At 46.2% G+C, this 14,404-nt stretch overlaps 1 protein-coding gene across 1 annotated transcript in view; it reads right to left on the reverse strand.

Annotated features, from left to right (window-relative positions):
- The window catches only part of Clic4 (chloride intracellular channel 4), a 62,351-nt gene extending 48,240 nt beyond the window's left edge, over positions 1-14,111 (reverse strand). Inside the window, exon 1 of the mRNA XM_036178495.1 lies at positions 13,843-14,111. Within this exon, the coding sequence (XP_036034388.1) occupies positions 13,843-13,914 (72 nt within the window). The 5' untranslated portion in view covers positions 13,915-14,111. The remainder of the gene's footprint in view (positions 1-13,842) is intronic.
- Positions 14,112-14,404: the final 293 nt, after the last annotated feature.

The following is a 14,404-nucleotide window of genomic DNA, read 5'->3' on the forward strand; positions in this document are numbered from 1 at the left end:
AGTATGAACTAAGGCACTAACTTTCCCGAATCGCCTTCTCTTTTTCATTTCTTTTATGTGGATTTGTTTGTCTGTTTTATAGTAGTGGGGATGGAACCCAGAGCCTCATGGCAAACACTCTAGCACTGAACTACATCCCCAGCCCCAGCCCAGGACTTTCTTCACCCTTTCCACCTATTTAGCTGGCTTCCTGTGAGTTTAACAAGCACTTGCATTTTCCCAGTCATGTGATTTTTTTTAATTGTTTCTTTTTCTCTAGCTGCCTCTGGAATAAAGCGTGTACAGAGAGGGGTGAGGGTGGGGGAGCCCAGCACTGTTCTTCAGCAAGCATTTTATTGAATAATAAATAGTCCAATGAGTTAATCCACAGTGCAGTTACACACAGCACTCCACAAATGTCTGTATCTGCTCAATTATGATGGGCCACTCTTCTGTGCATCCCTTCTGCCCTGCAGTTGGGAAATGCAACTTAAACTAAGTGGCTGAGACTAAGCATCTACTCTAAATACACTCACACCAGGCTTCTGCAAGTGGAAAAGGCCTCCCAGCCAGGGAGTTAGAACGGCTCCCCAGGAACAGGCTTGCTGGGACTCTGGAGGAGTGCTCCTTCCTACACTATAGCCCTCTGGCCACAGGCGCTCACAGTGATCTGCTTTGCGTCCCCTGGGCCTGGAGCAGCTCCTGGGTAATGAAAATTGCTTAAACTGGCACTGGCTTGTGCCTCTCTGCAGTCACGAAAAAGCTGCACTGAAGAGGACATGCAATACAATGTGCTTTACTGGTGAGTCCTGACTCTGCTTGAGACATGGCAAAGTGGCAGGTTTGGCAATTACCGAAGCCCCAGCATCACAGCCTACTTTAGAAAACAGATTTAAAGGGACAGATGCCAAATAACAGGGAAGAAAGCAGTGGTGCGAAGTCTGTGAAATGACGGCCCATATAAGCAGTGGGGGGTGATCAAGTGAAAGCTTGAAAGCAGGCTTGATTGAAGCTCAAATTTCACTTGGTTTTAGGAAAGACTGCTCTCAGTTCCAGCATTAGAGAAGAAAAGACTCCTATACTTTACCATATGAAAGTTCTCTTTCAAAGCCTAACTGGACTGCAGAATAAGGCCCTATTTCAAATGAACAACAAAAAAATCATACACAGAAAGCTTTCCCTAGAGCCACGAGTAGTGGCACATGCCTGCAATCCAGCAACCAGAAAGCAGGGCAGTTTACTACAGGACCCTGTCTCAAAGTTCAGTCCCTAGTGGGGGAGGGGGGAGGAGAGGATGACAGCTAATCAGGCACCTGAAACAGAAACGAGAATCCTTTTAAAATGAAAAGGTTTGGTTTGGTTTATTGTTTGGTTTTGTTTTGGGGGGTTTTTTTGGTTTTTTTTGTTTTTGTTTTTGTTTTTTTTGTTTTTTTTGGTTTTTTTTTTTTTTTGGTTTTTAGAGACAGGGTTTCTCTGTGTAGCTTTGCGCCTTTCCTGGAATTCACTTGGTAGCCCAGGCTGGCCTCAAACTCACAGAGATCCGCCTGCCTCTGCCTCCCAAGTGCTGGGATTAAAGGCGTGCGCCACCACTGCCCGGCTTGTTTATTGTTTTTATATTTTGAATTGTTGCACACCACTGCCCCCGCCCGCCAGATAGAGGTGGTGAGACTGACCTCAGTATATAAATCAGGCAGGCCTGAAAATCCAGGACATCCACCTGCCTCTGCCTCCCAATATTGGGATTAAAGGATGGGTACTTATTTATTTTTTATTTTATGTGTATGAGTGTTTTTGCCTTTATATGTGCATTTTACACATGCCTAGTGCCCAGTGACCAGGAGAATATCAGATTCTCTGGAATTAAGAGTTAAAGGCATGGTGAGACCTAGAGCCGAGCGACAGTAGCTGCAAAGGAGATGCTGGTGGCCTTGGGCCCCTACAGCTGTCCCAGCCCAGGTGCTTTGACTATGTGAAGATGGGCTTTGTCATGGGTTACACCATGGGCATGTAAAGATTGGGCTGTCATGGGCATGTGAAGATGGCTTTGTCGTGGGTTATGTCATGGGCATGGTGGCCCAGGTACTATTTGGCACCTTCTCTTGTCTCAGGATCAGAATTTGGAATTGGGAGCTGATGGACAGCATTGGGAAAACCATGATGCAGAGTGGTGGAACCTTTGGTCCATTCATGACCACTGGAATGGGCACACTATGCTAATTGGGGCAGTGATTGCCTGCTATGTCTACACTTTCCCATCCATTTTGACTCTTGTACAATAATAGTTTTTAATTCTTTAAAAAAAAAAAAAAAGTTATAGGCAGTTGTAGGAACCAAACTGGGTCCTGCAAGAGCAGTGAGTACTCCTAACTGCCAAGCCGCCTCTCCAGCTGCCGAAAGAAAATTCCTAATGTACTGCTTTGGACTTTGAAGATGAACGAAAATTCAGCACTAACTGTGAGCAGCACCAGCTATCCTAAAGCTGAGATCCCTTCCAAAGTAAAGACAGGTCACACGAGAGTGAGTGGAAGGCTTCCGAGAAAGAGTTGACAGCTGACCAGGCAGAATCTCACCACTAAATCATCGGGGTTTTAATGACACAGCCAGCAATATCAGCCAGCCTATGCCTTATTTTCTGTCAACTACCCACCAAACATAACTGTTAAAACAGTCCTTTTCTGAAGGACTGCATATTTTAAAGGGGATTTCCAGCCAACTCTAACCAGCAGTAGAGTTAGCGACTCTACCTAAGTGCATTTACTCACAATGAAACTTACTGCTCGCCTATTAGGAATCAAGTAATCTACTAAATCCTGCAGTGGAGACAAAGATGGACATCAGGCGTCCTACCTACACTGGCCTTCCTTTATTATGGCAAAGACATGTGAGGCAAAAAAATGGCTTTCCACAGAGAGCTAACAGGAAAGTGATCCTGAAGAATTAATAAAGACATTTCAACAGTCTTATGGAATCACCTAGATTTTCACAAACGGGAATGCAGTAGGAAAGGTTGCTTCAGGAATAAGAAACAGAAGCATTCCAACTAGCCAGAGTAAAGGCCCAGGAAGCAGGAAATACATGTGTATTTCCATTCACTGGGTCTAGACTATGACAGTTGTAGGCTTGCATGACAGGCTATGGATATGAAGTTAGTTTTTTATTTAGCAAACAGCAACAAAATGGTTTCTGCACTTGGGGAGTAAGGAAGAGGAAGAACACAGCTGGATTTTCAAAAAACATTGCTTGTGGTTCTTACTTAACCTTCCTAATGCTGCTAATGCTGCGACCCTTTAACACAGTCCCTCATGCTGTGGTGACCCCCAGCCATAAAATTATTTTCACTGCTACTTCAACTGTAATTTTGCTACTGTTATGAATTGTAATATAAATATCTGTTTTCTAATGCTCTTGGTTGACCCCTGTGGAAGGGTCATTCGACAACCCCAAGTTGAGAACCACTGGCTTATGGCAATTCTTACCTCCCACTGTGGCTGCAAGTGTACTTTATGTTCTAGTGAGATTGGTTCTAAACATGCCCCATACTCCTTTGCTTCCATGGACTCTTGTTGCCATTCCAATGATCACCTGAAACACCTTCATCTTCTACAGCCTTTCCCATACCCCAATGTCCACTTGCAGATGGAAGGCCAGTTGTTGTTCTTCCTTTCCTTTGTTTAGTAACTATTTCAGGCACTGTTGTAGGTGCAGTACACCAGTGGGCAACTTCTCCATCATTATGGCATGCAGATTTAGTTAGAGAGGAAAACTATAGACATGTTCCTATTTGTGATGAAGTGCTGTACAGGGAAAGAGAGACAGCAGGGAAAGGGGTATTGGGAGTGATGAGTGATAGGGTGTGGACCTGCTTCCCCATGATTCCTTCTTTTCCTTGTTTCTTTTCCTCCTTTTCTCCTCTCCCCTCCTTCTCCCCCCCACACTCTCTCTCTCTATACACACACACACACACACACACACACACACACACACACACACACAGAAGAGGAGAAGGGTTTATAGCAAATTCAACAAACAACCAGTAAATTTCAGGCAAGTATGTTTTACTTTAAATAAAACAAACTTGCAGACTGGAATACAGAACTAATAAATGAGCCTCTTTAGCTAACAAGCCAGTTATAGCCTCAGTAACCCCTTTCATGCTTAAGTACCCACTCCTCTTTAAATCAGTTACGTCATTCAAGCTGTCACATGGAAAATCATTCTGAAGCTCTTAATTCAATGAATTCTGCTGTTTGTGAGAGGGTTTCTGTTTATTTTTTTGAGATAGGTTCTCAAGTAGGCTGGCTTAGATCATATCCCAGGACCTTGAACTTCTGATCTTCCTGCCTCCACCTCCTTACTGCCAGGATAAGATTTTATTCTGTTTGGTTTTGCTTTTTGATTATGGGATCTCTGGCCTTTGAACTAAGAGATCTTTGTGTTTCAGCCTGCTGAGTGCTGGAATTATAGGTTCGGATCACCATACCCAGCTCATTTTTATTTACTTATATTTTTTAATTTTTTGAGAGTCCTACACTGTGTAATCCAAGGTAGCCTGGAACTTGTGGCAATTTTCCTGTCTCAGTTTCAGGAATGCATGGTACAGACATGAGCTCCTACTCCCAGCTTCAACTGGGTTTCTGAAGACGAAATGGAATAAAGTCACTGTATATTACAGTAAAAAGGAGGAGCTAAGCACCTGACACTGTCGTCAGCCGTGGCTCACCTACCCATCTTCCAGCTACACTGCAAGCTCCTTCAAGAGAAAAGAAAGGCCTGTGTTTACTGGTCTCTCAACTGCTATTTGCTTTGGTCATTAGCCATCCCTACACATACTCAACAGTCCCTAGGCAGACTCTCTCACCACTTCCCAGTCCACACAAACAGAAGGGAGAAGTTAAGATGTGCTGCATTCCTTTGTGTTGCAGAATAATTGTTTAACTATATAAAGGGGTGCTGCATTTGTTTAATTATGTAAAGAAGTGTTGCTGTTTTACCTTGCCTGCCTAAGGCACCTGATTGGTCTAATAAAAAGCTAAATGGCCAACAGCTAGGCAGTAAAGGGACAGGAAGGGCTGGCGAGCAGGGAGAAAAGGAGAGCCAGCCAGCCAGCAACCAGCCTGCCAGGGGCCAGCCTGCCAGGGGCCAGCCAGATAGGCACAGAGGAAGCAGGAAAGTAGAACATACAGAATGAAAGAAAGGTAAAAAACCCTGAGGCAACCATAGATGAAGAGAAACAGGTTAAATTAAGTTATAAGAGCTAGTGAGACAGCATAAAATAAGGCCAAGCATTCACAACTACCAATTGAAGTCTCTGTGTCACCATTTGGGGGCGGGATGTCTGAGAAAGCTCGCTACACAGATTTCCTCCAAAGAGCACAAAAGGAACTCCTACCTTAAAACCATTTCATCAACACTACTTTAACAATTCTAAGTATTAGCGGTGCTCTTCCATAGCTTGGTTGGTAGAGGGTGGGGAGGCTGTAGCTGCTGCTGGGTTTCACAAACAGAAAACCTTGCTTACTGAGGGCAGGTGTGGTCCTGCATTCCTTTACTCCCAGGGGAGGCAGAGGCAACTAACTGACCTCTGTGTGTTGGAGGCCAGCCTGATCTACATTGTAAGATCAAAGGCAACAAGGGCTACACAGAGAGACCATCTTTAAAAGAAACACCTTTTGCTTCCTTCTAGCAAAGGCTGGCCAGAGCACTCGTTTATAGGAAGACAGATCCAGACACTGTCTAGGTCTCTTTTATAAAACCTAAGTAAGCTTTCCTTAAGTTGACTCAACACATGTTACATATCAGGTTGGGCTGCTCTCACAAGAAGACTAAATAAACATTACACAAAAATTCTCAAGGACTCATTAGTAAAAATTTTTTTGAAAATTTTTGAAATTTGAAAAGGATTAGGGCATATTATCAATTAAGGGCCCTACAGACTTCAAAGTATAATTAACACCCATTTTACCGATGGCTGGAGACCTTTGCTGGACTTAATGAACACTTAAAAAACACTAACCATCTTTAGGGCAAAATTTTGGACTTCTGTATTCACTAAAACATGCTGTCCTCTGGTCAAGTAATACAAGAGGGTACACCCTGCATAAGCTTACATTTTTGCAAAAGCTTCAATCCAGCCTTGCATATTTGTTACACTCACGCCTAACATCTAATTTCTTTTGTTTGTTTTGTTTTGTTTTTTGTTTTTGTTTTTGTTTTTTTGAGCTGAGGATCGAACCCAGGGCCTTGTGCTTGCTAGGCAAGCACTCTACCAACATCTAATTTCTTAAGTGTAACCAACCCCCTCCTTTTTTTCCCAGCTAGTGAATGTAGTCAGATTTCACAGCAACTACTCTCCCAGTATTCTTAAGTGGCACAAACACCTAATTTGATTCCTTTTTGTTTTAAGGACTGCTCCCTTGAGTAATCTACCACCTGGCTTGGTGGTTTGGGAAGAACACCGCCAAGCACTGGAGATTCTACCAAGTCCCTACCTGGGCTCCATCTAACTGCAGTTTTGTATCCCCGATGTTAGGAGTTTATTCTCTTCTCCTCCCACACATACAAGTAAATAGTCATGCTTCGAGCTGGTAAAACTGTGTGCTACACCAGGTGACTGACAGCCTGACAACTGTTACAATGAGAAGTCAATGTTCTTCCTAAGAATTAGTTCGACCATAAAGCTGGAAATAACTTCATCACATACACAACACCAACATCAAAACCATGGAAGACTATTAAGCCTCTAGCATTTTAAATTCAAAGAAAAAGGAAACAAAATCCAACAACAGTAGATAGAAATACAAGACCCTGGGGTGCACTCTGGGGTCCATACTTGGCCCTAGGAACAATATTGCTAGTGTTCAAACAATATTCAAACACTCTTAATCTAAACATGGTCTGACTTACCTACATTAGGTTGAGACTTTCACAAGTTTATGATTAGTCTAATACATTATCATGACTCTATATTTTCAATAAAGAGGGAAAAATTAAATAATGCTAATTGCTGGGCCCCGTGTTCCAGCTACTCTGGAGGCTGAAACAGGATGATCAAAAGCCCCAGACCTGAGGCTGCAGAGATGGCTCAGTGGTTAAGTGCAGGAGCAGCACCCACACCCCAGCTCCACACAACGAGGGGTACACACATTTAACCCACTACAGACAAAACACCATACACATAAGATAAATAGTATTTTTAAAAGAAGCCGGGAGTAAGGACACTTGCCTTTAATCTCAGCACTCAGGAGATGGGCGCCTGCAAGTTCAAGGCTAGCCTGGGTCTATATTGAGAGTTCCAGGTCAGCTAAGACTACTTTGTGAGACCGTGTCTCAAATTAATTACGTTTTTAAAGGGCTGAGGCATGGTAGTGGTAGTTAGTATGCTTGCCTAGCATACAAAAGGCCCTGGGTTCCATCCCTTGTATCACCAAAACTGAAATAAAACAAAAAGCTAATTGATATTCTTCAGTGATACTTGGTACTGACTGCTGAGTTCTTGTGAGCCAAGTCTCATAAAAGGCACCAGAACTAAAAGCTCCTAAGACATTCACAATAGCATGTCCTGGACTTAATTGTTTGTAGTCAGAACCCTAATGTCATTTTTCAGTCTCTGTACCAGCCTTTAGCTGAGCAAACTATCCGAGCTTTTTGCTCTCCTTGATAAAAATCGTAACTCATCATGCCTTAATCACACTTCCCATCCTGCCTAACTCACTTCCCAGAGAGACTCACTCATTCCCTACTCAGGAAACACTGGAAAAGAGAAGGGAGGCTCCTCAGCTCCGGTGAAGCAGGAGGAGGGAAGTCTTGCTCACCACTCCTCAGTTGGCTTCTAGGCACCCCTCAGGCATCCTTCCAGAACAACTTGACTGTCCCTCACCTGCCACTTCTGCATTAGGCTTCCCTGGTTCAGCCCCCTTGCCTCCAATACCTCCTGTCTCTTCCTCATTCTGAGCTCCTTTTCAGAATTGTGTATTTAACCAAAATCATTACTTGGCATTTGCCAAAAGGAACCTGCTTTAGGTCTACAGAAACAGCCCTGGGAAAAGGTAACAAGGACAAAATTTCCATTAACCTCACATTTTACACTAATTCCAAGTCCTTAACTTGCTCTCTAGAAAGCCCAAATGAGCAGTTAGGAAGGGGAACACTGTCTTTCACTGAATTTGAAGTTGTTCCATCTTGGCACCACTTTCTATAGAAAAATGATTTCATCTATTGTTTGAAAGGTTTGAAATCTGCCCTTGAAAGGAAACATAAAAAACTCCCACTGGAGTCCGGCAGCAGGATCCATTCACATTTTCCCAAATGGGACTAGGAAGGTGAGCAGAGAGCAACCAGAAGGAGGGGACAGAAGTCCGGGAAAGCAAAGCATGCAAAAATGGGCATACTAAAAGAGCAGCTGACTAGTCAGGATCTGGTCAGGATCTGAATCCAGGCTCTTCTTTTCAGAGGCATCACCACCAGCTGCTCCTGGAGTTCACAAGTGATGTCTAAACTCACATTCCCTTTCTCAGCTACCTACCGCAAACCCACCTACTCCCCTACCTTCCAGGGTCAAGTTCAAGCCTCCTTCAACCTTTATGTCTATCTCCTGGCTTAGTTTACCATGAACTGTATGATTCCATAAGCACATACTTCTTGCCATCTGTTCTCTTTTGTGGTACTGGGGATCAATCCTAGGACCTAACAAGCTGAGTAAGAACTCTACCACGGACGGACTTACAACCCAGTCCTCTCTTTGAGATAGGTTATCACCATCTAGTCTAAGTCTTAAATTCACTTTGCAGATTAATGTCCTATAAAAACCAGGGGCTGGAGAGATGGCTCAGAGGTTAAGAGCACTGGCTGTTCTTCCAGAGGTCCTGAGTTCAATTCCCAGCAACCACATGGTGGCTCACAACCATCCGTAATGAGATATGGTGCCCTCTTCTGGCCTGCAGACATACATGCAGGCAGAACACTGTATACAATAAATAAATCTTTTTTAAAAATGTTAAAAAAAAAAAAAGAAGAAAATTACATAAACCACTTCCAATCGCAGAAGCTTGGGGACCACTGTAGACAGTGATATCACAATTCAAAAGGGCACTACATAAAGTTACAGCCCATGAAACTAAACACTGGGAAGGATTGCCTCCTACTTGGGATTTGAAATGTATCACTTCATACAGGGGAAGCAGTAGTGTCAAAACAAGTTGGGCAAAACAAAAATCCAAACTCCTGATTACTCTTCTCCTTGGTGTAATCTCTATACTCAGGAGGCTGAGGCAAGAAAACTCTCACAAATTCAGGGGTAGCCTGGACTGCATAATTATGGCTATAGCCAAGAAGAAATATTGGTGAAAAATAAGGACAGATACATGAAAAGATCAGAAGTATTAAATTAGGAAGGAAAAAGAGTTAAGTAGAGGCGGGCGGTAGTGTTGCATGCATTTAAACCCAGCACTCGGGAGGCAGAGGCAGGTGGATCTCTGTGAGTTCGAGGCCAGCCTGGTCTACAAAGCGAGTTTCAGGACAGGCTCCAAAGCTACAGCGAAACCCTGTCTCAAAAAAACAAAAACAAAAGAGTTAAGTAGATAAAAATCGCACGGTATTGGCAACCAGGGCTGGACAAAGTAGGACAAAGGACCAAGAACAAGGTTCATGACTCAGAACATCAGGACTAAGAAATAAGTTTTTCAAGGAGAGCAGGGTATTGCATGCCTGTGACGTCAGTACTCAGAAAGCTGAGACAGAACCGCTGCAAGTCAGAGGCCAGCCTGGGCTACAGAGGGAGTTCAAGGACAGCTGAGACACAAAGGAAAAAAACTGCCAAAAAAAAAAAAAAAAAGAGACCAAAAAAGGCCAGGCGGTGGTGGCACACACCTTAAGTCCCAGCACTCGAGAGGCAGAGCCAGGCAGATCTCTGTGAGTTCAAGGCCAGCCTGGTCTACAGAGCCAGTTCCAGGAAAGGCGCAAAGCTATCTACAGAAACCTTGTCTCAGGAAAAAAAAAAAAAAAAAAGACCAAAAAACAAAAATGGAGTCAGGGAAAACAAAACTGTTTCCAACTTCAAAGGACAAACAAGACATATACTAACAATAACAACAACAAACTATCTTGAGATGGCTCAGGGCTTAAGGGCCCCTGCACTGTTCCCACAGAGGACCAGAGTTCGATTCCCAGCATCCATGTTGGGCCGCTCACAAGCAGCTGTAACTCCAGCTCTGGGGGAATCTGACACCCTCTTCTGAGAGTACCTGCAAACATGTACATATACCCACATACACACGTTTACATATATACCTGAAGATAAAAATGCCTTTAAATACCCTGGAAGGGGAGAGAAACAATTTCCTTTCCAGCACTGAGTACCTTAACATCCAGGCACTCTGGACAAGATATAGACCAGACAGACAGCAAGCGTGGCTAGCTGAGTTCAAGCTCCAGAACCAACAAGGTAGGAGGAGAGAATTAGCTCTCATAAACTGCCTGATGGACTCTATGTGTGTGCTGTCCCATACACACACACACACACACACACACACACACACACACACACACAATGAATTTGTTGTTGTTGGTTTCGTTTTGTTTTGTTTTTTGTTTTTTGAGCCAGGGTTTCTCTGTGTAGTTTTGGTGCCTGTCCTGGATCTCCCTCTATAGACCAGGCTGGCCTCGAACTCACAGAGATCCTCCTGGCTCAGCCTCCCAGTGCTGGGATTAAAGGTTGTGTGCCACCACCACCGGGCATGAGTGCAATTTTTTTTCTTTTTTTTGAGCTGAGGATTGAACCCAGGGCCCTGTGCTTGCTAGGCAAGCACTCTACCACTGAGCTAAATCCCCAACCCTATGAATGTAACTTTTTAACACAAAAAGTTTTCAGAAACATAGTGGTGACTCAAGCCTATACATAGAGCACTTGGGGGCTGAGGCAGGACTGCCATGAATTTGAGGCCAGTGTGAGCTCCAGAGCTAATTCCGGCCAGGCTGAACTACAGTGAGGTCCTATGTTCCCCCATCCCCCCCCCCAAAAAGTGATCTGCTACAAATTCAGGATAGTTGGCTGAATAACTAACACTGTTTAGCATATCACCCTAGACAACCAGTTTCTGCCCCTTGTTACTTTCAAAATAACTATTTCTAAGAGTATTTCCCCATTTGCCTTCTCCACACACAGGTTTTGAGAAGAAATCGACACCCTTTACCACATTTTACTTTTCTCTTTTTCTCTCCTTCCAAACAACTAACCGGGTCTGGATCAGCATAAAATGGGCCTATATTAAGCACAGAAGAGTAAAAAATAATTTCACAGATGGAAAAAATAAAGCTTGAGAGAAAACAAATTGCCCAGGATAGCCTAACCAATGAGCACAGAATTCTATGACTAGCCTTTGGCTCCCAGTGCAGACAGACCTGTGAATTCAATGGTTCACACCACAGACAGGGAACACTGGGAAGGGGAAGGGGCATGCTCGTGACTCATCCTTGGGAAAGTGCACCCACCCATCTCCTCATGGAAGTATTAAATCAACAGTGAGCAGGGCATCAGGCATCCATCACGTCCTTTCTAAGGGTGTGTTTGTGTGTTGCTAAAAATTGCACACAAGGCCTTGCCCATGCTAGGCAAGTGTTCTACCACTGAGCTACATCTCTAACCCCTTCCCAGTTTTTAAACATTTTCCTTGCTGTTATTATACTGGCTAAGACCTCCAGAACCACACTGAGCAGAAGCTAGAAATTCTAGTATTTGTGTGTGATTCTAAGTCATGCTGTTGATTTTGAAACAGGTCTCCCTATGTAGCCCTGGCTAACTTGGCACTCACTATGTAGACCAGGCTGGCCTCCAGCTCAGAGGTCTGCCTGCCTCTGCCTCCCAAGTGCTGGGATTTAACGGGCCGGGCTTGTATTACTCAGCTTATAATTCTGAGTTGAATAACACTAAGATTTTACTAATAAGCACTGTTCTTCAGATGAAATATACAGTTTGGAGGTTGTTTTGCTTTGTGTTTAGTCTATCAAAACTCCTTCCTGCTGGGTATGCTGTTCCACACCTGTAACCCCAGCACTCAAAGGCAGGCTGAGGCAGCCTGGACTACATAATGAGTTCTAAGACAGAAAGAGAGGAGAGAGCGGATGAGAAGAGGAAAATAATGCGTTATGCCATGTCTAGATTTCTGGTCTAGCCTTTTCCATTCTCTACGCTGTTCCCCACTCCCCTCTTCCTTTTCCCTTAGCTCAGATTTCTTCCTACACACCTTAAATTATGTCTGCGGCCCTCAGACACAGAGACAATGATATTTTGGGAGTCCTCCGCCTTTCTCTTTCAAGCCTCTAGACCAGTGGTTCTCAACCTTCCCAATGCTGCGACACTTTATTACAGTTCCTCAAATTGTGGTTGACTCTCAGACATAAAATTATTTTCGTTGCTACTTCATAACTGTAATTTTGGTACTGTTATGAATTGTAATGTAAATAAATATCTGTGTGTTTTCCGATGGTCTCAGGCGGCGTCTGCGAAAGGGACCCACAGGTTGAGAACAACTGCTCTAGACCAAACCGTTTCTAAAACTGGCAACTGTTTTAGAAATACTAAGACAACATTGTTAACACCCTGCAGATTTCTGCCTTCCACCTCTGGAACATATCCTTCAATAATTTCCGCTCTTTCAAATTAAAACTAAGAAAGGACAGACTAGTATGGATTCCTGTTGAATTTCTAATGTGTCGCTTGTTTCTACATAAGCCTGGCTATTTACTGGCTGACAGAATCTCAGGGTTTCAAAGGCGGTTCAGGAAAGCAGAGGACCCAGATGTTGGTAACTTTTCTGGCCTTCACTACGCCCCAAAAGGGAGGGGCGCAGAGAGCATTCGGATAGTGTTCTTCGGCAAAGAAGGCAGTCTCGGGCTACAAAAGCTGAAGGGGACGAAAGGAATGAACCTTTTAAAACCCGAGGGAGCTAAGAATTATTCTTTCTGGCAATCGATTTTTCTTTCGAACCAAAAGCGCTTGCCGAGGTGGCCACACCAGCGGGAGCAGCCAAAAAGGTTGCATCATACGAAAAGGCGCCGCGCTTGAGAAACAAGAAAACCAGATGGTGGTAAAATACCGGACAGGAAAACCCGAGTCGGGAATCTCCGTCTTTTCCGGAAGCCCTGGGGCATCCACCCTTCTTTTCGCTTTTTCTTTTCCTTTTTTTTTTTACCCCCTGTTGTTGTCTGGATTTTTTTTTTTTGGGGGGGGGCGGGGTGCCGTGGGCTCACATTTGTAGCCCTGGATGGACTCGAACTCGAGGCACTCCTCAAGCCTCAACCGCATTAGGGGGAAAAAAAAATCTCCCTCCCCCAGGGGGAGGAGGGCAGGGTTGAGGGGTCCCACGCACCCCAGGCTTGCCCTGAGCTCAGGAAGTAGCCAAGGCTGGCCCTGAACTCCCCATCTTCCTGGCTCCACCTTCCCGGTTGCTGGGTTTAAGGCGTGCGCCACCCAGCCCCGCTCCCGGTTTTCCCCTTTATTTCATTTAACAACGCATCGAAATTAAAGTTTCAGTTTCACACCGGCGGAGCGCCAGCCTTCAAGTAAGTTGGCTGAGCGATCAGCCGGGCGGCCGGAGGCTGGGGCTCCGCGGGCGCGGTGGGGTCGGACAGGGCGAGGAGGGTGACAGGACCCACGCGGCGCGGCCGGGGCGCGTCCCGCCCTGCGGAGTCGGCTGTGTCGCCGCGCCCGCGGGGTCCGCCAAGGTCCCGCTGCGAGGCGGGAAGGCGCGGGGCCGAGACAATGGGAAGGGGCGCGGGAGGCACGGCGCTGCCTCGGGCCGCGGGGGCGCCACGTGGGGGCGCTTCGGGGCGTGGGGGGGACACGGGCCGCCCGGGACGGCGAGCGCTCACCTTGACGAAGAGCTCGATGAGGGGCTCTTTGTCCTCCTCCTTCAACCCGTTCAGGGGCATCGACAGAGCCATGGCCGGCTGGGCTGGGCTCCGCGGACGGCGGCTGCAGCTGCGGCTGCGGCTGTGGGGCTGCTGTGGCTGCGGGTTCCCGCCGCGCTGGCTCGCTCGCTGGCTCGCTCGCTCGCTGGACAGTCCCGGCGTCAAAGCTGCCCGCGGCCTCAGAGCCTCAGCACCGCCTCCCGCCTCGCGCGCGTCTCGGAGGGGGTTGCGGTCCCAGCCACTTCAAACCGCTGGGCGGGACCCGGTGGGCGTGGTGTGGGCGGGGCAGCGCCCGGGCGCCTCGGGACTCTGCGGGGGAAGTGGGCGGGCCGGACCTCCAGGGGCGTGGCCCCGGGCGAGGAAGGCGGGGACGGGCGGGTGGGTGGGGCGCTTTAGCTTCAGCGGACCGACCACTGCGGAGCCTGGAGGACGCTGAGGGGCGTGGCCTAGGCGGGGCAGCGCGGGTAGGCGGGGCGGTCCCCGCGAGCCACGCCCCCCAGGGGCGGGAGGGACAGGTCCCCGG

This window comes from Onychomys torridus, chromosome 2, assembly GCF_903995425.1.
Source record: "Onychomys torridus chromosome 2, mOncTor1.1, whole genome shotgun sequence".
NCBI classification, from domain to species: domain Eukaryota; kingdom Metazoa; phylum Chordata; class Mammalia; order Rodentia; family Cricetidae; genus Onychomys; species Onychomys torridus.